This window comes from Sprattus sprattus, assembly GCF_963457725.1.
Source record: "Sprattus sprattus genome assembly, chromosome: 17".
In the NCBI taxonomy this organism is placed as follows: domain Eukaryota; kingdom Metazoa; phylum Chordata; class Actinopteri; order Clupeiformes; family Clupeidae; genus Sprattus; species Sprattus sprattus.
Window position 1 is genome coordinate 13,719,690 of NC_137915.1, and position 24,329 is coordinate 13,744,018.

The 24,329-nt window shown below is 44.2% G+C and overlaps 2 protein-coding genes across 2 annotated transcripts; one reads left to right on the forward strand and one right to left on the reverse strand.

The window, feature by feature from the left end:
- Positions 1-1,095: 1,095 nt before the first annotated feature.
- Positions 1,096-15,772, forward strand: ccdc191 (coiled-coil domain containing 191; the record flags this gene model as incomplete). The annotated part of the gene is made up of 16 exons (XM_080854914.1): positions 1,096-1,170; positions 1,744-1,782; positions 2,018-2,153; positions 2,415-2,573; positions 2,893-3,295; positions 3,548-3,698; positions 4,028-4,218; positions 5,100-5,349; positions 6,185-6,675; positions 6,848-6,939; positions 9,035-9,117; positions 9,957-10,058; positions 13,094-13,237; positions 14,626-14,778; positions 15,153-15,307; positions 15,622-15,772. The coding sequence occupies 16 exons, from the start codon at positions 1,096-1,098 to the stop codon at positions 15,770-15,772; spliced, it is 2,775 nt and encodes a 924-aa protein (XP_080711040.1).
- A 401-nt stretch (positions 15,773-16,173) lies between these two features.
- On the reverse strand, positions 16,174-24,134 carry zdhhc23b (zDHHC palmitoyltransferase 23b). Its single transcript, XM_080854755.1, has 5 exons — positions 23,865-24,134; positions 22,133-22,327; positions 19,822-20,529; positions 18,935-19,102; positions 16,174-17,307 (listed from the first exon to the last, which is right to left on the reverse strand). The coding sequence occupies exons 2-5, from the start codon at positions 22,267-22,269 to the stop codon at positions 17,034-17,036; spliced, it is 1,287 nt and encodes a 428-aa protein (XP_080710881.1). The 5' UTR covers positions 22,270-22,327; positions 23,865-24,134; the 3' UTR covers positions 16,174-17,033.
- Between the last annotated feature and the right edge of the window lie 195 nt (positions 24,135-24,329).

A 24,329-nucleotide genomic window follows, 5' to 3' on the forward strand; every position in this document is an offset into this window, starting at 1 on the left:
GACCACACTACGGCACATGTACTGACATTAACATTGGCTAGATCACGTCCTCATTTCGTGGTTTCAGTTCGCTGAACTACTACTCTTTCGGACAGTAGAAGTTAACATTCTTGTATGTGAGATGTCAAAATCTTCTCCTAATCTGATACATCTGCTTTATTTCTATGAGAACTACATATTTGATAACCAGGATCATGTGCTAGCATAAGTAGGATCAGTTCTATCAAGATGGTTGTAGATAGCTATTTAATGTCTATAGAGATGTTAAGCTCAAGCAACTGCAGATTTCTATTTCTTCTCTTCTCTGTTGTAAAATGAGCTGTAGCATTGTGTTGTTTTAATCACGTTAAGCTAAACAAATCTTCCAAGCGTTCATCACTTACCGCATATAGCACGTGAAAACTACACGTCGCAAATGAACTGTAACGTTTGTCACTTGATTTGGACGTCATCGTTTCGGTGGTTTGGGAGGGGGCGGAGTTAATCGAGGAAGACACCTGAAAATTGAAATAAACCCTTTTTTTTAAACGTGCAATCTTATATTTATTGCAAAAAAATGCTATAATGTGTTGCTTACCATCAAATGATCATAACAATTCCGAGCGTCAACTAATTCATGAAAATACTTCCCAGTTTAAACACAGACAATTGTTTAAGACACACAGAGGAAGTGCAATTATAATATGCAACAAATTACTTTTTAAATAATATACAGTACGGTGGCCAGTATACTAACCTTAACAACGTTGAATTTTGTCCAGATTTTATTCAATGTTTGTAGGGGAGTGGCAGGGGAGTTGCTATAGTAACAGAAACGACGCTTTGGTGGGCGCTGTATTGTGGGACTTGTGGTGTACTTTTGGTGAAAATAGGTTCAATGGAATTGACAAAACGTTAGTGATTAACTACAATACCCAGATTTAATTTCTATTCAGCGTGATCTACCCGAGAACGAAGTTTACATCAAGAGAGACCAGAACAGATATAGGGAGATAGAGTTGGATCTAAGTGGAAAAATTGTATTACGTGTTAAATGTAAGAAGTATTTGATAAGTTTCAGTATTCTTAACATTCTAATTTTCACGTTCATCCATAATGAGAGATGGACACAGACCTGACCTTTTTCGCTGGAGAAAAATAGCCCAAAGCAAAACGCCATCAACCACGAAGGTAATTCTTCTCACACACAATGATGCAATGAGTTTGTATGTTTAAGTAGGTGGATGTTTGGTTTGCTTGTTGATGTTACACTTGCTTGGAAGAATGTCACTCCAAGTTTTGGCATGGCATAAGTGTCCCAAATATTTCTAGTTGTATAACTTTTTACGACAGATTTTAAACGATATTTTAAATGTATTTGATGGTGTTGTCCATCATTATTTCTCTTAGTTTTACAATTCAAACAAGATCGTTACATTTTCCATACTAATAAGATGGTAGTGTATGGGTTGCTGGCTTCGGAGTTTGAGGGTCTATCTAGAAGGCCTCATATGACCTTTCAAATATATCCTTGTGAAATATTATGCGTGCATCCGGGACGAGACAGGGAAATTAGGGGTAATACATTATTTCTAAGTGGCCAATTTGTATCAAGTAACTGACAGCTTTTCAGCAGTTTTATGGTTTGAATTTTTAGGCTGCCTCTGCATGGCCTTATTGGTGTTCCAAGCTTTTTTGTCATCCAGCTTTTCACTTGACACCATAATGAAAATCAGTGCATTTACTTTGTATTCTGTACTCTAGGTGCATGTTGATAACCATGACATAAACCATTGGATAAAGGTGGGTAATTTGATTCACAAGCCTCTCAGCCACCCTCTTTATCTCTTTCTCCCTCTCTTAAAAGGGTGTTTTTCATCAATAATGTAAATGTGATCAATGCATATGATTTGTGTGTTGTTTCTATGTAAAGCCTCTTAAAATTCTCCCATATGCCACCCACTACCACCATGCACGCACGCGCACACACGCACACTTCCCTTGCCTTGCCTTTTAAAATGTTTCCTTTTTTTCTTAGAGAGTGGAGAAAGCTTCAGAGTTTGCCGTCTCTGAGGTTTTCTCCCTTAAGAAATCCCACGCTGGCGTTCACAGTCAGACAGTTGCATTACAGAGCATGGAGCAATTGCAGGACCATGACGAAGCATATGGCGAAGGTAAGTCCTATCAAATGTGACTACCATACTACTCTGTACTCTCATTGCAAGTTCTGACAATGCAACAAAGAGCACATAGAACACTCAGGTGTGTCATTTACTGTAAGAGAGCATGAAACATTATGTGCAAACCCACATGCGGTGAATTTAATGTCTAGCACATGGTAGCAGTCAGCACACAGATACATTTCTGAAGCTGAGATTCCTTTTTGTTATATGGTCCTTTAGTGCTCATTGTTGCTATTGTTCCTTACTCTGTAGCTCAGGCAATTCTGAGTGAATGGATGAACAAAAAGCTGCGCCTTGAGCTGGAGATGGATGAGGAGGAGGAGGACATCATCGGCTGCAGCAACAAAATAGGGGGCCCTGTGTCAAGGCCACAGAATCATCCAGCAGTGTCCCAGTACAAAAGTTTTTATGGTATAAGGGTTATTTCTGTTTTCTTTCTTCTTTCACATTTGCTATGACGTTACAGTTGCCCTTTCTTTTCTTAACACATTCTTCAGTGATACAGGAGGTAGAGAAGTCGTTTAGTAATCAGAAGGTTGCTAGTTCGATTCCTCACTGTTGAAGCATCCTTGAGCAAGACACTGAACCCCTAATTGCTACTGATGTGCAGTGTGCCATCAGTGTAGATGTAAAAACAATTTTTTATATACATCCTTGTAAGTCGCTTTGGATAAAAGTGTCTGCTAAATGAAATGTAAATGATAACTGTGACTTTCTCTTGGTGCCTTAGACATGTATACCGACCTGGAGCAGGAAGAGGAGAGCTCTGTGGTGAAAAACTTCCTGCAGGAGCTCATGGAGCATGAAGTGTTGGATTCTGGGACAGTGGAGGACCTGAGCCTGGACTGTGACAGGGGCAAGAGGAGAACAAGGAACCCAGGCCTGACCATGGAGGTGCGGCACAGACAGGTGAAAGAGAACCGACTGAAGAGAGAAGCGGAGAGGGAGAGGGAGCGCCAGGAGAGGGAGACGAGAAAGGAGGTCCGCGAGGAGGCCCAGAGGAGGGTGAGGGAGGAGGAGAGTAGGTGTCGTCATAAGGAGCGTAGGAAGGAAGAGCTCCTACAGCAGGAGGTGGTGCGACTGCGCCGGGAGATGGAGGCGAGCAGAGCCGTGGAGCAGCTCGCTCGGAGGATGTAAGGTTGCCATGGTGATGGCTGGCCCACATTTAGAACCTGACAGTCTTTCTCCCTTTCCCCAATACGTTTGGTTTACTGTATGTGAGAGCAATAAAAAAACTAAAAGAGCTCTGAGTTCTATAAAGAAAACAAATCAAAGGTCTTTATGATAGCAAATAAAGTGTGTGTGGGTGTTTGTGCTTTTCACACTTGGGTAGCTTTTTGTGATCAGGCATTTTATGTTTAAAAGTCACTTGGTCTTTGTTCCAGGGAAAAAGAGAGGCAAGACAGAGAAGCCAAGCAGAGAGCAACTCAGTTCATTAAACCTGCAGTGTTTGCATTCAACTCCCAGAAGCAGCGAGACGAAGAACAACTTGTTCAACAGCAGGTTGAGGCTAGAGTCCATATTCTGAATCTACAAGTAAGGATTTGGATGTGTGTGTGTGACTGTGTGTGTGTGTGACTGTGTGTGTGTGTGTGTGTGTGTGTTTACGTGTATGTGTGTTATTGCACTCCAGATCCAGATGATCAGACCCTCAACATTTGGTGCATTCATGTGATGTACTGTATGTTAGGCAATTGGAGAAGACAAGTCGATTGCAGCCATCGATTAAGACATTGTGTGTGTGTAGAAAATATGTGTGTATCTGCAAGTGTGTGAGTAAGGTTCATTGATGATTGTGTGTGTGTGTGTGTGTGTGTGTGTGTGTGTGTGTGTGTGTGTGTGTGTGTGTTTGTGTGTGTGTCTAGTGCCTGCACAAGCACTTCTCAGCCTGGTTCACCTTAGTGCTGGCACGGCGGGTGCGTCAGGGCAAGGCGGGAGCACTCTGTGATTGGAGGAGAAAACTGCGGGTCTGGCGGGCATGGCGAGCCCTGGTCTGGGCCAATAGGGAGGAGAGAGAGGCGGAGAGAACAGGGGAGGAGCTGCGATTGGACAACAAGTAAGATCACATGACCACATCACCCAGGACTCTATCCTTGATCATGGGCAATCTGTATATTACTTCTTAGGTCATAGTTGGTGTTTTATATACTCAGGAAGGTATATCTTTTGTATGTCTGTTGTGTGATGTGCTTTTTCAGTCCATGCGCTCCCTGGAAACCCACTACCTGATGTTGTTGTCACCTTGTTCCATAATCTGATACACACATATAAATACATATATATAATTTATACATACATACATATACATATACTGTATATATACTGTATATATATATATATACATACAAATACATACTTACAGTACAGTACACACAGTACAATATATACATGCAATAATACATGGTGAGGGTCTAAGGACTGAGAGGGACTGACTGAGTAATCGAATATTCATACATTTGGTCATAATACCTCCCTCATACCTTCATTTCTGCAGTAGGGAAGGTATTGTAATTCATGATTGAAGTCCTTGAATTCACTCCCCTAACTGAACAACAAAGGGACATCTAGTCTCATTTTAGATAGAGTAGGCCTTTGGCACTGTAAGCGATCTCTATGCAAATCATTATATCCTGTCCCCTAAATATTAAACAAGGTCATTTTTAATCATCTCTGCAATTTAATTTGGCTTTGGAATTGTCTACCCCATCTCTGAAACAAGTACCAGACACTGTCCTCTGGGTCCGTTTAAAGTGAATAGGCTCTGGAAACATTATAATCCCACAACAATTTTGAACAACAAGCAACAACTCAAGCTTTGTTGGGCTTGTTTTGTAATTATCCTTGGACATGGTACTTTTTTGAACCATTTGAATTATGGGAGATGGTCATGGTTGAAACATGAATATAAGTTTGGTTGACAGGTTGATATTCCCTCAGGCGTTGTCAAGTGGCTGCAGAGAGTGACCGTAAAAGGCTGTTGAGGCGGTGCCTGAATGATTGGCAGCTATGGTGTCGAATGGAGAGAGAGCGTCAGGAGATACTTCAGCAGCAAGAGGAAACCAAACGCAAAATGTCCGCCCTGATTTCTGCTGCTGTCTCAGGGAAGTTAGGGGTTGAGCACACCCATGTTCAGCCAGTCATAGACCTAGCTGAGAAATCCAGCCAATCAGAACCCTTAAATACCCAGGTAAGCCTCACCTGGCAAGCATATCCTCTTGATTTGCTTCTCAGTCACCCACTTCCTCTCTTTCTTTCTCTCCCTTTCTCTGTCTCTATCGCCCTTTTTTCCCTCTCCCTCCACCTTTCCGTGTCTTTCTCTCTCTGCGCCTTTCTGTCTTTCTCAGCGACAGAAACAAAATGTACAGATATTTTTTTACATCTCCTAAATACTGAGCACGAATACTGGGGAGGGGGAGGGGGGGGGTTGTATAACCCCAATCATTGCTCATTAATGAAACATGAGGTGGGGTGCTCAGCAAAACTATCCAGCCTGCGCCAGGCAATAAAGCACACCATTGAAAGCATTTGGTCTCCCATATTAATCTTCCAGCTCTACGCACCGCACCAACACAATGCCAGGGACAGCAAGTGCTGCCCGTGTTGGATAATCAGTCATGTTTATGATAAGGAAGTTTATCAACACAATTATAGAAACTTTTTTCCTGTGAGGAATAATTGGAACAAAATAAAAGCTTTAATTTATTTCCCAGGCAGGCCGGTGCAATGGGGGTAGCGGTGTGGGGGAGGAGGGCAAGAGAGGAGTTTTGGAGGAGCATTCTGAGTGACAGTGGCTGAGATATGTTTTAAAACATGAATAAAGGTAGACAGGGCCAGGCGAAGGGGTGGGTGTGGGGAGGGGGATGGGGACGCCAGGAAATAGCTTCTTCACCTAAGGTGGATCTCTGCTATGTGCCAGAAGTGATGTGGAAAGTGTCATGGTGCTAGCTTGCCCAAACGTTAAGGGGAGCGGACATGCAGTCATGCGCAGCCATCTCCAATTTGGCTCACTTCTCGTCTCCCAGCAGGTCGCAGTCCCCACATCGCAATGCCCTGGCACCGCGCCCACCTCTGCCTCCCCTCTAATTGCCTTGGATGGTGCCCACAGTGATGCCCATGGCAATGCCCGTGGCGGCTTGCCTTTGAAGGTGGCTTGGCAGGTCACCCGCGGGCACGCTGCCCTCAGTGCGGCCGAGCTACAGCAGCTGGCCAGGAGGAACGGCCAGCAGCAGGAACAGCTCACCAGTTGTGGAGCGGAACTGCATGGCGTGAGGTTTGAGCACCGGCACGCGGCGCAGCAGCAGGTCATCTCTGAGCAACAGCGGCGCCTGAGGGAGCAGCAGGAGCTGATCGCTCAGCTGCAGGACACGCACAGCATGGCGGAGCTTCGGAAGCGGGCCGCCGATGTTCAAACCCGTGCCACCACACAGACCCCAGCAGGACCCAGGCAGCCAATCACACAACTCAATGGCCTCAAGGAGCCACACACAGAGAAGAGCGATCCAGACAAAGTCAGGTGAGGACCTGTTGACCTTTATTCATGGATGCAAGCTTAAAACTGTGAATGTGTGTGTTTGTGGTACAGACAGAGAGTTTGCCTTTTACTGGGAAGCCTTGTGACAACAAGTTAGTTCTTTTCACCATGTGTGTGTGACGGCTTCTCTAATATTCATTGGTTTTACTTCCAGGCCTCAAGGCATCTCAAGGGAAAGCAATATCAGCAACCCGGCACCTAGAAACCAACAGAAAAACTCCACAGCCCCGCACCCTGCTGTGCAAGGTCAGACACACACAAGCGCACACCCTTGATACACACACGCTCACACAGACACTCACTACATACACAGACGCTCAGTACACACACACACACAAACACTCACACACACTATACACATGAACACTTTACAAACACTAGCTGTAGAGATCACAAGGCTTTGCCCTGATATGTCAGTTGCAAGAGAAAGTAATTAAATTGTCAGGGCTCCCAGAACCTTGGAACGCATTCGGAGGAACCGCAGAAAAGCACAAAGTATTGATATCACGCAAGCGTTCACTAACACGTGCACGTGCCCAGATTCTCTCACTCAAGGCCTTACAGCACAGCATTGCACTGGAGAGAAGGGTATTGTTACAGAAGACTTGGCAAAGGAAGAACACATTTTTCTTTTTCCAACTTTCTATCAACTTTAAATATCGACCCACACTTTAGTGTTGCTATATCTGTGCCTCACTCTTCCTCTCCCTCCCTTTCTTTCTTTCTCTCTGAGCTCCACAGACTTGTAGATTTGATGCTCAGTAGACCGTGTGTGAAAGTTTTTCTATAGAAGTTTTCAGAAGTTGCTTCTTGAGTCTTTCTTGAATCTAACAAAAGGTTCATGAAACTAACTTATAATGGAAATCGCGCTATTGCATCATGGCTGGGAATCATAATCAGCATATGTTCCCATCCTGTGGGGGAGGAGGATTGCATGAAGTCATTACCAAACAGAGAAAACTGCCTCTCTGAGACAGTAGAGAAAAAGAACGTTTTGAGACAGAACGTATACATTACAAAGTGCTTAAAGAATTGACTTATAGTCCAATTTCGGTTGGTGCTTAGCCCTGGGGTCTAAAAGCCCACCCAGCTTGAAATTACTGTTGAGATGATTCATCTTCCTGCCTGACTGAAAGGAGTAAAGCACAGTGGCAGTGGATTGGAGTCATGAAACAGATTTCTGGAGTAACACAGACAAACATACAAATACCCCATGCAATCCAGAGGAGCGAAGCTAGCAGATCTCCAAGCCTGATCCTCTTTGTGGAAAAACATGCTCAAAATACAAAATCAATGCAATCATATGCAGCACATCATTTAAAAATAATCACTCTATAAATATATATATATATATTTTCCATTTAATATTCGTATTGTGTGAATAAAACTGTAGGTTTTACACATGCATAAATTAACAGTATATATTCATAATCCTGTTTGCATGTGCGGTTCCTCTTATAGTATGGTTTATTATAATAACATTCATGCTGTTTCATCCTTCCAGAATCATATGAAGAAGTACAAAAGAAAATGTGTTAAAGTCTGTTTATTAGCTATGTGAGGCTGAGAAAGCAAAGAAAACCACTTTTCTCATTCACAATTGAAAGCGTCTCATTTGTTTGTGCTACTTTGTGTTTTGATGTGTTAAGGGTGTTTTCTAGTAGGAACCTTCCAGTAGAATGAAAGATGTTTTTCACTAGTACTGTTGGTGTAATGAATGTGAGCGTGTTCCAGACAGTCAGAATGTTATTTAAAGGGTGAGGGCTCCTAATTTAATTTGTTTTTCATGGAACATGTGTTGTTCACTTTGATCCCTTATGCTGTTGTTGTTTAAACCGTCCTGATTACACTCTCTCTCTCGTGCTGACTTTCTAGTATAAAGTCACATCTACATAAAACAATGCTTTATTAACTTGACCACAACAGAGCATTAAAGGTACAGTGTGTAGTTTTAAGTGGCATCCAGTGGTGAGGTAAAGGAATTGCAACCAGCAGAATACCCTTCCCTTAAAAAGAGTGGACATCAAATGCCATGAGAACGCGAAAAGCCCTACATTGTGTGTTGGTTTGTCCGTTCTGGGCTACTGTACAAACAAGGCAGACTCCGTGGTAGAGGACCCGCTCCCTGTAAAGTTACAAAGTGCTTATTCTAAGATTTCAAAACCACAGTGATTTACAGTAACAGATAGTTATACTAATGAAAACATTATTATGAATGCTGAATTCCATTTCTACTGATTCAGTATGAATTTGAGACGGTATTCAGATGGTAATTGTTCTCCCTCTCCTTTCTCCGTCCATTTCCCTCTCCCTCTCTATCTCTTTTGTATCTATCCTACAGCTATGGAGGAGAGGGCTCAACAGCGCGCTGAACGCAGAAAAGAGGTGGAGGAGAGGAAGAAACAAAGAGAGGAGCAGAGACTTGTGAGTGCTTGAGCATGGGCCACGGGTAGTTCTGTTTTTACTGTGTGTGTGTGTGTGTGTGTGAGTGTGTGTGTCTGAGTGTCTGAGTATGTGAGTGTGTGTGTGTGTGTGTGTGTGTGTGTGTGTGTGTGTCTATGTGTGTGCTTGTGGGTAAGATTCCACCTTGAGAATGTATGTTGGGAAGAAAAATAAATAAGTTAAGCTTATTAAATGTGTATGAAATCTGAATTTCCCTCTCTCAGCAATCTGGCTACTCTGTTGGACAAAACACACACTAACACACACACTTAATGGGCATAGATAATTTACTATTTATGTGAATGTAAGATAAAAAGTTAATTTGTGAATTTAGTCTTCTGGGCTGTTGATGCTGTGTGATGTGTGTTGGAGGTGACGTGTCTGTGTGTGTCTGTGTGTGTCTGTGTGTGTAAGATTTGTCCTTGAGTGAATGTATGTGGGGAAGAGAGGCCGGGGGGGGGGGTTGCCTTATCGGTGTGTGAGTAAATGCGTGCATTTTCATGTTGTAGTTCTGCAAGGACTTCCTTACATACCTTTACCAACTTCCATTGGTTTTAAATAGGTTGAGCTTATTAAAGGTCTATGAAATCTTAATTTCCCTCTGTCAGCAACCTGGTTACAGTGGTGGACAAAAAACACTCACACACACTCACACAAAAGCTATAATGGGCATAGATAATTGACTATTTATGTGAATGTAAGATAAAAAAAAATGTATTCCGTCTTCATTTGTGAATTTAATCTTATGGGCTGTTGATGTAGTGTGTGTTGGAGGTGACACGTGTGTGTGTGTGACTGTGTGTGTGTGCGTGTTTCTCCAGGCCCAGCTGAAAGCAGCAGAGGAGGAGAGAGAGAGGGAGGAGGAGGAGGGGAAGCGCATTGCTACCGAGAAGAAAAGAGAGGAACGCAAGCAGCAGAGGGAGGTGAGTGTGTGTGTGTGTGTGTGTGTGTGTGTGTGTGTGTGTGTGTGTGTTTGTTTGTTTGTGTGTTTGTGTGTGTGTGTGCTTGAGTTCACACCATAGGCGGAGATCCCTGGGGGGAACGTGTCCCCCTACCATAAAGTTGTCCCTCCCCAACAGTCATTGTAAACACAAATACATCATTTTGGATAATGAAGTAATATTAAATAAAAGCACGACAACCCAAGCGGTGCTAATTATAAACGTAAAACAATGTGTTTTTTAAGTGTTAAAAAAAATCATCATCCCCCTACTCCAGTCAATCAGCCCAGTACACAGTCAGATTGTGAGGAAACCAACAACACTAGTAAATCCTCTACATGTAAAAGCCAGTTACTCATTTATCACACCACATCTCAACAAGCAGAAGCTTGTAACATGAAAAGTGACATTTCTCCTGCTTTGTCCAAAAGCTCAAACTTGAGCTTGTTAACAATCATAAGCTAGTAGCTTAACCAGCGTGCAGACATGTTACAAGTTCCCCGGACAATTCTGGAATTCATGAATGTTTTCTCATCTGGGATTCGTTCTCGCCTTTAAACATAATTTGAGAACGCTAAATAGCAGTTGTAAATCGTCCAGATTGGAGGGCACCCATGTTCTTAAAGGCTGAATTTGTGCAAACTAGTTGGTGATTGTGTTCACATCAATTCTACTACATCCTCAGATTTAAATAATTCTAATAATAATAATAAAAAATATTGGTATCATAAACAATTACATTTTACATTTAGTCATGATTCTAAGAGGCATCGTGATGTCCTGACATAAATAAAAGCACTACACGAACACTGCAAAAAGCATTTAAAAGCACTAAACTCAAGCGTGTGGATATAGCCATGGTGGAATAGAATGGAGAAGACATTCATTTACTCCTTGAAAAGCCTTCATTTGCGTTTGAAGATTTGACAATATTTGTCTGTCAATAGATATTTTGTGTAATTACATGTAATGCTGTTTAAAAATGATGTCGAAATTCAGTTTCTAAATGTTTTAAGAGAATTCGGCATTTAGAAGCTAAATTATGCTAGCTCTCGTGGTATCGTGCTACCTTTACGCCAGTTTATTTGACGTTAAATGTAGGTATCTTTTTATTTCTGTCTGTTCAAGACAGTTTTACAAAATCAAAACATCCTGTATGAATAATTGCATGCTGATAACTTAAGTTAACTCAAGAAAAACAAAACTTTCACTTGAAATTCATCATCTTTATTCTGTGTTTACTGGCTGTCTAGTCCTGCAAGGTAGCAAACGCAGTTCGAGGACAGCGTAGAGAAAGAGAGGGCATAGAACCAAACAGCAATTTATGCTTGTCTTTTGATCATATCAATAGTGATTCTGACATGTGCTGTGATGACAAGTCTCTTTGTCCAAGTCCAAAACACTATTGAATTGATACAAGCCCAGAACAGATCAAACCACATAATCATTGTAATCATTGCAGTTGTCTTCACATTATTTAGCATATAGGCCCAAGGGCTTAATAAACACGCATGAAAGCAATCTACATAAGATATTAGGGAAATGATTTATGTAGAATACAGCGGAAAAGAATGTCTTTAGGGGGAAAACGCCCTTGCGCTCCGTCTCAGTTTTGGCCTTTTGACCTTATTAGCCACTGTAAGTGGGAGAATCGTGCGCTGATTAGTGGTCTGAACTGAGTGACTGCTTTGTTGTAAAATGCAAACAAATATTACTTTTCCCACTTTCCCACTCAATGAATGATGGGCTTCTACATTATTTAATTCACTGTCTGTGTGATGTTGAGTCTAGTTGCATAGCCTTCATAGCCATTTGGTGATATTGACCACTCATAACTAAATTGACGGATCATTTAACTCAACAAAATATCACAACAAAATATCACTGTCTAACGGTTTAAAGATTAGCCTGCCAGATGTTGAAAACCAGGTTTAATTCCAAATGCAGAACGCCTTCCTCTTAACTATTGCCATGCAACACCTACCTTTTTGTTCAGACACACTCAAATGAGGTGTGCGTCCGCCCTTGAAGGCGATTAGGTCTGTGCGCATGTTATGAAATTACCAAATGAATCTGCCCTAGAAATCAAAATAACATTACACAAGGTCCTTCTCTGTTGCGCATAAGAATCTGCGGTGCGCATCTATCAAATTATGGCCCTCTGTGTGTGTTTAGAGTAGTTATTATTTTTTTTTTTAAATAGAATAGTTATATATTATTAAGCTGTAGTGTGTTTTATAGAATTAGAAGTTATATATTATTACCCTATGGTGTGTTTTATAGAATTAAAAGTTATATATTATTACCCTTTATTATACGGCTCTTCAGAACGTTCCAAAAAGCCCTGTTGATTTGAATGGGCCATCCCCAACGTTCGCAGGTACTTATTTTCATATAATGACCTGCATATAATGACCACTGTGCTGTCAATGGCAACGGGTTTTGTGCTTCTTATATAGGTCTTTCGTATCATTCCGCAAGTATTCCACACTAACTTATCAATGGAGTTTCAGCGGACGGTTGAGCAGCTGTGTTCTAAAGAATGTTCAACGTCTTTGAAGTTCAACGTCTTTGGCGAACTATTTCTCTGCTTTTTAACACTACGTATAGTAACAAATACATTGTAAAAAGACACACTGTGTTAAGTGTATTTGTTTTTTTGTTTTGTTGTGGCAAGTAACCGTATAATAAGCGGGATAATGTATAGAACGCAGGTCCTTATCGGAAAATAAGTCCCTTCAGGGCGAAGCAAGACACCTTCGCTTCGCGTCGGTGTCCGGTTCACCCTGTTGGGACTTATTTTCCGATAAGGACCTGCGTTCTATACATTATCCCTTACATAGTGTGTTTTATAGAATTAGTAATAGAATAGTTAAATATTATTTTATATTATGCCAGAGTGTAGGTGCAAATAATTGCATTGCCCTTGCTCAAGTAGGTTTGTTTATCTGAAGGGTAAGAACCCAGGATTCTGTGTGTTTATGTGTGTGTTTGTGTGTGTGTGTGTGTGTGTTCAGAGGGAGCTTGAAAAACAGAGGAAACAAGAGAGAGAGAAGGAGCTCCTGCACCTGGCCAAGGAGCACTACCAAAGGACACTCTTGTTACAGCAAGGCCTGGCGCCATGGAAACGCCTTATGGAGCAGTGCCATGCCAACACACAGGTGAGTAGCCAGACGGCTCCTCCAAACCCCCCCTAGTCTGGGCATCCAGTGCAGGCGCCACCTTTCACCGTGATTTATCTCAAGCCCGCAGTCAGGACCAAGCCATATGCCTCACAAGTGAACATTCCCATCAGCCCCATGGACCCAAACACATCCATGTATGTTAAAGACATATACCCCCTGTGTCATTAATACAGATCCCTCCCTCTCTCTTTCACACACAGTCAGAAACATAATTGACCCAAATATGACCCATATCTACATGCATACTGCATAGAAAGTTCCCACACACATTATGCAATAATTTTAAACATATGAAGATCTTCTTTTCAGTGTCAGTCTACATGCACACACACACACACACACACACACATTAGTAAGTGACACCGGAAGGCCAGCTGTTCCTTGTGACACGGAGACATTCTCATTTCCTGCGCTCTGATGATGTTTTTGGTGTACTGTAGCTTCAGCACCTGCTTGACCACCTGTTACTGAGAGGGCTTGACACCGTACTGACATCTGATAATCACACACAGAGGCCAGGGAGGGGGAGAGGGAGGGAGGGAGAGTGAGAGAGCACAAACACAGGAGAGGGAGAGAGAGAAAGAAAGAGCACAAACACAGGAGAGGGAGAGAGAGAGAGAGAGAGAGAGAGAGAGAGAGGAAGAGAGAGAGAGACAGGGAGAGAACAAACTTGAGGGAGAGAGAGAGAGTAAGAGGGAGTGAGAGAACACAAACACAGGAGAGGGAGAGAGAGAAGTAGGAAGAGAGAGAGAGAGAGTACAAACACAGGAGAGGGGGAGAGAGAGAGGAAGAGAGAGAGAGACCACAAACACAGGAGAGGCAGAGAGCACAAACACAGGAGAGAGGGAGAGACAGAGAGAGAGAGAGCCCAAACACAGGAGAGAGAGAGGGATAGAGAGAGGGGGAGAAAGAGCACAAACACAGGAGAGAGAGAGAGGGGGGGAGAGAGCACAAACACAGGAGAGAGAGAGAGAGGGGGGAGAGAGCACAAACTCAGGAGAGAGAGAGAGGGGGGAAAGGGAGAGCAAGAAAGAAAAAATTACAAGGAGGTGAGTAAGTGATGGATAGTGAGAATGAGATAGAATGTTAGACAGAAATAGAAAGAAGTAATGATTACACAGAGATGAGAGGGAGAGGTAGAAGGAAAGTAAGAGAGGAAGAGAGTGCATGAGAGAGAGAGAGAATGAACGGATAAGACATAGAAGAGAGAGAGGGAGAGTGAGTGAAAGAGAGGGGGAGAGTAAGCGAGAGAGAGAGCGAGGGGGGGAGGGGGAGAAGTGAAGCGAAGACATGTGAGTGTTCTTGCCGTGGAGTGTCTGGGATGATGAAGATGATGCCTTACACCTGCTCCGTGCCCCTCCCAGCTGGCTGACGCTCATCACGGCCACTCGGCCATGAGACGTTGCTTCCTGCTCTGGCATCATGCCACCCAGCAGTGCCAGGCTGATAGAGAGGACCGCGCTGCCCGCCTCCACCGACATGTCTTACTACAGAGAAGCCTCTCCAGCTGGAAACGAGTATGTGTGCACACACACACACACAATATGTGTATGCATCTAAACACACACACAAACACACTACGTGTATGCATTCAAACACACACACACGCACTCTATGTGTATACATTCAAACATATACATACACACACATACACACACATACACACACACACACACACACACACTTGTATGAATTACAACACACACACACACACACACACAGGCAACACAGTCCATCTCCCAAAAATATTCGAACACACGCTCACACTCATACATCCTCACTCACTCAGGTCACGGCACAATCATGTTTCAGAGATAAAGGCTGTCGGGATTGCAGAGATTTTGTGGTTCCGGTACCTCTGATTTGTGTGTGTGTGTGTGTGTGTGCTCAGCTGAAGGATTACCGCTCATTCCTGGAGGAGCGGGCTGAGAGGTTCTGCCGTGAGAGGATTCTGCACCGGGTCTTCACCGCACTCCTGGCCTATGTGACGGACGAGAGGCTGGTGGCGTGGGACCGTGAGCAGCTGGCACAAGAGCACAGCGCCAGGTAGGGCTTACCTGTGCTCAGGTGATAGAGCAGAGCAGTAGAGTGGCTGCAGTGGCAGATGACCCACTTTGTCTCCGTGTCACTTTTCTCCCCTATGTTCACTGCTCTTCTCTCTTCTCACTTTCATACTTTTTTCTGTCCCCCCTTTCCCCTCCTTGTCCCTGCGTGCCCGTCTCTGCCCTGCTGCTTCTCCTTCTCTCTCTGTCTCCTTTCCTCTCCTCTGTCCCTCCTTCTGTGTCTCTCCTTTTCTCTTGCTCTCTCTCTCTATATATCACTCTTCTCCTCCCCTATCCATCTCTTCATCTCTCTCCCAGGCGGGTGGTGAGTGGTTGTTTCCTCAGCTGGCGGCGTCTGCCAGTTCTCCAGAGAGAGGAGAGGGAGAGGGAGGTCCGTAGGGAGCAGCTCAGACGAAGAGTAGCTGAAATCCTGCCCGATTTCCGGGCGTCCCCTAGGGAGGCTGTCTAGATCCCCGGCCCTGGTCCCCTCTGTTCACACTAACACACACACTGACACACATACATTGACAAGCACATACAAGCAACAGCAAAGACCCACCAGCCCAAACGTGCAGCTTGAAGTAGGTGACTACACACAAACAGAGTCACAATGGAGGGGCAACCATATCAGACACTTACTCATGCACACATATAGAAAAGTGCATACAGCTGCATGCAAAAAGATGCAGACAAACACCTGGACATGCTTGCATGCGCACGCACACACAGAGATTGCTCATGCATAATATTGTATGTGGACAAATGGTCTTAACGCTGGACCAAAGTTGTGTTTTTTTTCTTCTATTTTTTACTGTAACCACACACAAACATATGCTGGTCCCTTTTTTTCTTTGTGAACATGTTGTTTTATTTCCTTCTTCACTCAATGTGTTTAACAACGTTGTTTTTCTGCCATGTGTTATCTGAGACAAGTACATTATGTTATTAGTATCAGAACAAAGCTGTTTCACATATTGCACATCATTGTAATTACAATTCAATCAAGAAGCCAAGTGTGAAAAAAGTGTGAAACCAATTGGGCTGGTGTCTGGATCCGGGCCGGAACCGCTGAGAAGCTCAGTGCTGTCTGGGTGGGTTTGAAGAAGGCCATAAAGGGATCGCTTTTTCCTGATGGCTAAGAATCTAAATCAGTTAAAGAAAGAAATGATGCTTGGATAAAACAGTCAAAAAAATGTATAATGAAATGATCTCTGTACGCCCTATCGGATGAAAAAAGTGAACAGATAAATCAGTTATCTGCGCAGGAATAAATCAATTCAAAAGGCAAGAGGATTACTTCAATGTGTTTCAACATTGAAATGTGTCTGTGACCCGTTCAGCTCATCAACTCCCAGCAGAAGCAGGCGGAAAACAGTATGAAGAGAAGGAGGCGTGGGCCTGATGTCATTGTTAGCTTGTAGCACCACATATCCCCATGACCTGCCCCATAAACCTTTTTCCGACTGCCTCCCACACAAGGCTGAGTGGAACCGTGTCTTTTGTGAGGAGAGATGGTGCAACAGTGCCCCCTACTGGAGGCTTAGGAAACTGAGCCTCATTGCAGTCTGAGCGGCTGCTCTTTGAATGCAGCCACGCCACAATAATGTCCGAAGGGAAACCAACGTGTGAGCAAATCCAGACTGTTTGACAGAGTCCTTTGATTAAAACAGAGCAGAGGAACAGCCTGGAGTGAGATGTCAGTCGACACCGACAATGCGGCATATGCGGTCTTACACCAGTTCTGTGAAGGTGGGTGACGATGGTTCGGAGTCATCAGCCATAGTCAGGAACTCTGCCCAGTTGTTGCTGAAACCTTGTGAGTATACGCCGGTGTCGATGATAAGGCCCCCAAGGAGACTGCGTCCGGTCTTGTCCCGCAAAGCGAGCCGGGCCTCGCGTTCAGTCACGTTGTAGCTGACATTAATGAGCTGGAGGAGCAGGAGGTGAAGCAGCCCACCCGTTACGATGCTGCTGTACCAGGCACAGGTGAAACAGAGGGCCGAGCTGTGCGAAACACACACATGCACCGTTACACCATATCCACACACAATCACTGGTACACCATATCCACACACACGCACCGTTACACCATATCCACACACACTCACCGGTACACCATATCCACACACACTCACCGTTACACCATATCCACACACACGCACCGTTACACCATATCCACACGCACCCTCACACCATATCCACACAGACTCACCGTAACATCATTTCCACACACACTCACTGTTACACCATATCCACACACACACACACAGAATTTGCTTTACCAGGCACAGGTGAGAAAGTGCTGAGCTGCGTAAAGGGTACTCTAACACCACTAGCAGGCACAGCCACACTCAAACACACAGATGAAAAATAGTGCTGAACCACACAAAACACCCCATGAACTTTCACAGACACAGATGCCATCACAAGAAACACAGGTGGAGCAGAGCACTGAACCGGACAAAACAAGCCCTCTCTTTCTCACACACACACACACACACACACACACACACACACACACACACACACAGGGCTCATACCAAAGCTGCTTTACCAGGCACAGGTGAGAAAGCACTGAGGTGTGCAAAACCCTAATCCATAATCACCCCACACTACAGTCCCTGACAAACACATAGACCATCAGAATACATATCCACTCACATGCACAATCACAAACATGCAGGGGAAACATACTCTAGCTACATGAGGCATACAGACACGGACAAACATAAAACACTGATTGATATATCACAGTATATCACACAAGATGATGATGTTCAAGGAAATGTTCAAAACAAAATACAAATTATTAGGACACACACACACACACACACAGACACAGGACTGGGCAAAGACACACACACACACACACACACACAGGACTGGGCAAAGACACACACACACACACACACACAGACACAGGACTGGGCAAAGACACACACACACACACACACACACACAGACACAGGACTGGGCAAAGACACACAGGACTGAGCAGTTACTGAAGCTACAGTCAAAATATCACAGTACTAAAGGGTTAGACTTGCACTTAAGGCTTAGACTTGCTCCAGTGGAAACATGGGACACAGAAACATGCAAACACACACATCACTGAAATATAATATCAACTATACCTAATCTGTTCTAACACACACATTTGCACTGGCACACACAAGACAGCAAAAACGAATTAGCTAAAACTAGGCCAATTATGTAATTAGGCCTCTATTACCAGCCCCTATGGGAGCAATTTAGGGGGGCTCTCTGAAGCTCCATTTAGACATGAAATGCCCACCTGTATTGACTTACAAGTGCTTAACCTGCCCCAGATAAGCGAATGAGTGATATGGGACTATTCAATTCCTACTTAAGACTTGGGATTTGAATAATTAATAAAATAATAGGGTCAGTTATAACAATTGTATACAAATATGTAAATCATTCTTAAAGTGTTATTCCTGAGAGGGCTGTTTGATCAAGTATGAGATCACACACAGTGTGCACTTTTGTAGAACAAGTGTGTGTGCGTGTGTGTCTGTTGGAATGAGCATTTAACCACACCGTGAGCGTTTAACACATCAAACCATCCAAGAAGTAAAAATAGTTGTGTGTGTCAGTTGTGGATACAAACCTGTACTGACTGTAGACTCCGGGGCAGTAAAGCAGGGCGATTAGCACGTTCTGGCGTGGGCACACGTTGCGTAGCACCAGGCTTATCCCGTACAGGGACGTCAACAGGAAGAGGAGGAGCGTCATCAGGAAGCTGCGGTGATTGGCCCGCCCCACGCAGCTGTTAATCCTGCCACAGCATTGACCCACATGACATGACACGTCACAACACACACACACACACAGAGACAAGAGACTGAACTTGAGCCCCAGATCATCTCTCTCCCTCACACACGCCACAAATAACTCTCTCACACACTCTTGTTTCCTTTCTCTTCAGTTTTATCTCCCACTCAGGCCCTGGCTCAAACTCCCCTCATGCACACACCATCTGTACCTTTTTTCTCTCAGTCACTCATCCCGAACCTCTCACATGACCTCTTAATCTGTCTCCCTCCATCCCCACACACACACACACACACACACACTTCAAACAAATCTCCTTTTCACTCCTTCACCACCCACCCCTTTCCCTTGCTCACACCATTCATACATGGAAAATATGACAGTGATTCATAAAAAGCCTGAAATTGTCCATCCCCTCATAAGCACTCATTACGTTACACTCTCCATTCACAGGCATGCATGTGTGTGGAAACCTGAAATGTCCACCATGTTTTATAACAGAGATGTTAAAAGCTGAGGAAAATGTTGTGTTATGAAAGAGAGCTGTGCTACATGTTAATAAAGACTAATAACCCCCACTGAAGGAAAATGGTGAGGACGTCTTTTTAAGCATGCATCCCACAGACGTTGCCATGACGTTGTGGTGATGCAGCGGAGAGGTGAGAAGAAAAGACAGAGACCCTGCTGAAGAGACAGAGGAACGTTTTAATGGCAGAAACCCACCAGACACAGTGGTGATCCAGGCGCTGGATGCAGGCACTGCAGATGCGACAGTGTCCGGCCCGTGGGGGGCGCACTATCCTGCACCAGGTGCACCAGTTCTTCTTCTTATTGTCAGTTTGCTTTGGGGCCGCCTCCACCGCCCCGTCATTGGCTCTGTGCTCCAGCGCCGCCCCTCGATTGGCTATGACCACCTGATGCCTGACACCGTTGAGGTGGGCGGAGTCTTTGTCAGGAAGTGGACTGTGATAGGTGACAGTGCTGTGGGTGTCAGAGAGGTGGGGTTTAACATAGCCCGGCCCCCTCTTGGTGTGGATGAGTGAGATGATAGTTAGAATCACACCTGTCGTCACAGTAGCCAGCTGCGTGGAAGTGACATCGCCGCGGGTAACTATCTCCGTGATGAAAAGGTAGTACATGTAAGCCAATGAGAATAGTGCCAGACTCAAGAAGAATAACGTGCGCCCCTTCTTGCGGTGGGTGAAGTAGTAGTACCACAGCACCATCCCAGGAAGTGCTATCAGGACTACAGCTCCCAGAAAGACATGCAGGGCCGCGATGCGCAACAGGATAGGAAGCAGCAGGAGGGGCGGGAGCAGGGAAAGATCGAAACGCTTCGCCCCCTTTAACCACGGCACCCGTAGTCTGTCGGTTACTGTGTCTGCCACTTGAGACAGAGAGTCTGCTTTCTGAGACTCCCGCTTCAGCCATCTGAAATCAACAAAGAAAGAATGAGAGCCTGAGAGACAGACCCAACATGTCTGCCCACATGAGGAAGGAAAGTTAATGTTTACTATATAAACCCCCAAAAACGAACCACCTAAAATACAACCATAAAAAAAACTTCCAACGTGCAATGGGCAAAACTATTTATACGTTCAAAAGAAACTCAGGTATGTCAGCATAGCTGGTGGATTGAGTGGGCGTGGTACTTTCTATATATATGTCACATGCCGCAGGAGGTGTATTTCTTAGGATTAGGATTTAGGGTGACCAGGTGTTCCGCTTTGCATTATACTGCACAGCATTTAGATCCTGCTTACTGAGAGATAATATCCCGCATTATCACTGTTCATTTGTTTCATAATTGTCAGAAATAAGAACACACGAATGTGCCTCTTATGCCGTTGGGGCATCATGTATACTCGATTTAACAGCACTATGTCAAAAGCAGCAATCTGGCTCATACAAATACAGAATTTGTCTAAAGCCTGGTTTTCATCAAGTCGCAGTGAAGCCAGCATCAAGAGGCTGTGATGGCTGTCAATCAAACTGTGCAGACGTCAGGCCAGTGAACTCCTCTACCACGTCACAAAACACAAACTTACACAGACATTGCAGATAAGGTAAAAGCTACCAGGCACATCATGGCCACAAAGAAAAGTAAATGTTCTTTTAGTACTTAGTGTGCTTTAAACAGCACTGTGTGCTTTGTATTGTTCATACAGCAAAAGCTGGAGCCTGTAGCATTTATGGTCAAACTGGTGTGCTGTGGATTCAAGGCCAAAGTATAAGCCTGGGGCTTTACGAGCTGAAACGCAGAATACGAATGTCTCTTATTCACCTAGAGACATTTTGTCAAGTTTTAGGTGACTTCTCAGGGTTGGTAACGTGTCCCACATGGTCACACACACAAACGTACTACTTGTCCCACATTTGGTCTGTTTGCATGCAGTCACCTTATATGGAGGCCATGAAACACTCTACAGTTCCATGTCAATCCCTTGAATGTCAAAAAAAATCTCACTTTAAACATCACGACTTTTACATTATACAGCATTTACTGACAGTTGACAAGTGCCTCAGAGTATAGTGAATGTAGGCACTATATTAGTACACATACAGCCCAGGAATAGAAACTCCGCCCTTGAAATTGCTGGCGGCATACCCCGCAAAACAAGTCAACCAGTCCTACGTCACTAAGGGCGAGCCCGCATCCAAATGCCACATGAAAGTGGATAGTCAGTGTTGCGTACATCGTAGTACATCATGTACGCCACACCCGACTGGCGCCCTAACCTTTTCATTTTTTAATAGCGGAGATGATGACCATCACAGATGACCCATGCCCAACCTACCCAACCCAAACCACCCCCCCATCATGGTAGCTAATTTTGAAACAGGGCTCTTTCCTCAGATGCTCATTGTGGAACAATCATGGTAGCTAAGAGAGTGTTCAACTTGATTGGCTACCAGTAATTTACCAATGGTTGTTGCCCCTTGCCACTTTCGGAAATGCACTCCTGATTGGCCAGATAAGAGCGATAAAGCGGCTACCTGTGCTGCAGCCTTGTGCCGTGACCCCTGTCCTCACCTGTCACACGCTTCGTCCAGGTCCTCGCAGTCACAGCAGCACGCCGCCACGTGGCTCCGCCCTCCCTTCCTGTCCACATACTCACAGCAGCACAAGGGGTCGTCAGGCTCCGGCGGCTTATTGGCTCCTCTCCTCATGATGCCCGCTGTATCGGCCAACTGGTACTTCGTCTCGGTGAGAGGTCACGCCACGCACCTACGGGTGGGAAGTGGCTGGTGAGAGCTGGCATCGACCCTGGGTAGATCACAGCTAAGCCAAGTAATAAGCTGGATGCCATTCATGCCATCCTAAATGTCACGGATTCATCATCACATGCATATCACATGCATCACTGACCACCTCATCAGTTGGATTTACACAACCTATTTTAGATAGGGTATGTATTATTTCCAAGTGAGTTTAAGTTTGTTTCTAAACGCCACACTCCAGTAAAAAGTGTCTGACTGACTGAACTTTCACAACAACTTTACCATCATGTAGGCTAATGAGGAGAGACAGACAATAATCAATAATGCTGGATGGACCTAAAAGCAGGGAGTTTAAAAGTGTGAATGGAGCAAGAAGCCCACAGCTGGGCGATCCTCTGTCTGAGGTGCCTAACCCTGGTATGTGTGACAGAAAGCAGAGCTGCCCTGCTTGTCCTCTGGCTAAAAGAGCAAGGTCGATTATCTCCTTCCAGTTCGATATAGGTTATGATGTGGCCATTGATTTTACCTGATGTACACCACAGTTGCAGTGCGAGACGCGTGAAGAAAGTGAAACGGGGGTGTTATTTGCTGGTGTGGCAACTCAACCTCGCTTTCAAGGCAGAATTGGTTGGTTTGATCACAAAACAGACATTGCACGAATGTGGAATATATAAAGCCGTTCGCTATTCATACGGGGTTGGATTGTGACTGGCTAGTCATGTCATTCGTGCTATAAAATCATATCAGGTGTGCCCAGACGATTCGCATCTATCAAGTGACAGATTCTTTATGGAAGTCTCCAAACTGGGATTTACTGGACTACAGTCAACGAGCCTGCCGCATTTGGTACTTCCTCTACCGCCAGAACATATATTGTTTGTCTTGTAGTGCAATATAATTGTTTAAAACCTCTGTACATAAGCATATAGGCTAAATATTGAAATCGCCCAATAAAATTGCATTTTGCCTATTTTTAGTCTTCGGCAACGGAGGGTCAGACGACATGCCGATGCCTAATTCAGTGAAACATACTGTTAAAAGTATTATTGAGAACAACAGAGAAAAAATGCCGGGAGATAATTGTCATTGTGAGATTTAATTTGAAGCTTTTTAAGGTGTGGACTGGTTAAAACAAATAGGTTACGTCCACCAGAAGGAATACCCAGCCCCCTGTTGCTATGAGAAGTGAGTAAAGTGAGACGAGTCGCGCTTGTTCCGGATGTTTCGGTGGAGTCGGAGTTGCAGTAAATCAATCATGTTTAATGCAGGGTGAAATTTAATACGAAGTATTCGATTCTTACTTGAAACTCTACTATCATTTCCCACGGTGCGGAAAACTACCTTTAAACTGGCGAAAACAACATTTGTTAGCCTTTGATTGATTGAAGTCAGACACTTCCTCATAACATTGCTTACAGGAAAAAGTGAACGCTCAGAGGAACACAACACCAGACAAGCCTATTGATTATTTAAAACATTATTTGCATGTATAAACATAAGCCTAATATGTTAACCATGATTGAAATCATATGATATATGCCTACCTGCACATCAGCAATTTCGTGGCTTTTCCATTCTTATAAACTGAACACATTAACGTCAGTTAAATTGTGGTCACGTCTGACGGTTGCATTCATCCAGTTGCATTTCTGTCCATTCCAGCATTTCGTGCCGACTTGCAACCCACTCTACTTAAGCCAGAGACTATTCATGACACCACTACGGAACATACTCCATCTATGGCAGGTACGGTAATGTTGATACTTGAAAGTTTATAACTGGGCGAGAGAGCAGCGGTCGTCGAGCCATGCATTTCAGACACGCCTGCATGTTTTATGCAGCCTACCAACCAAGTAGAGAGGGTAGTCTCTTCACAGTATCATGACGTCAATGAAGACTAACCCTTTAGTTTCCTCTCAGGAACTTTATAAAACCCCACACCACTAACAAGCCTGTTTCTATAGGGGTGATCTAACACACACGGTTTGATCATTGTCGCCTGAAGTGCA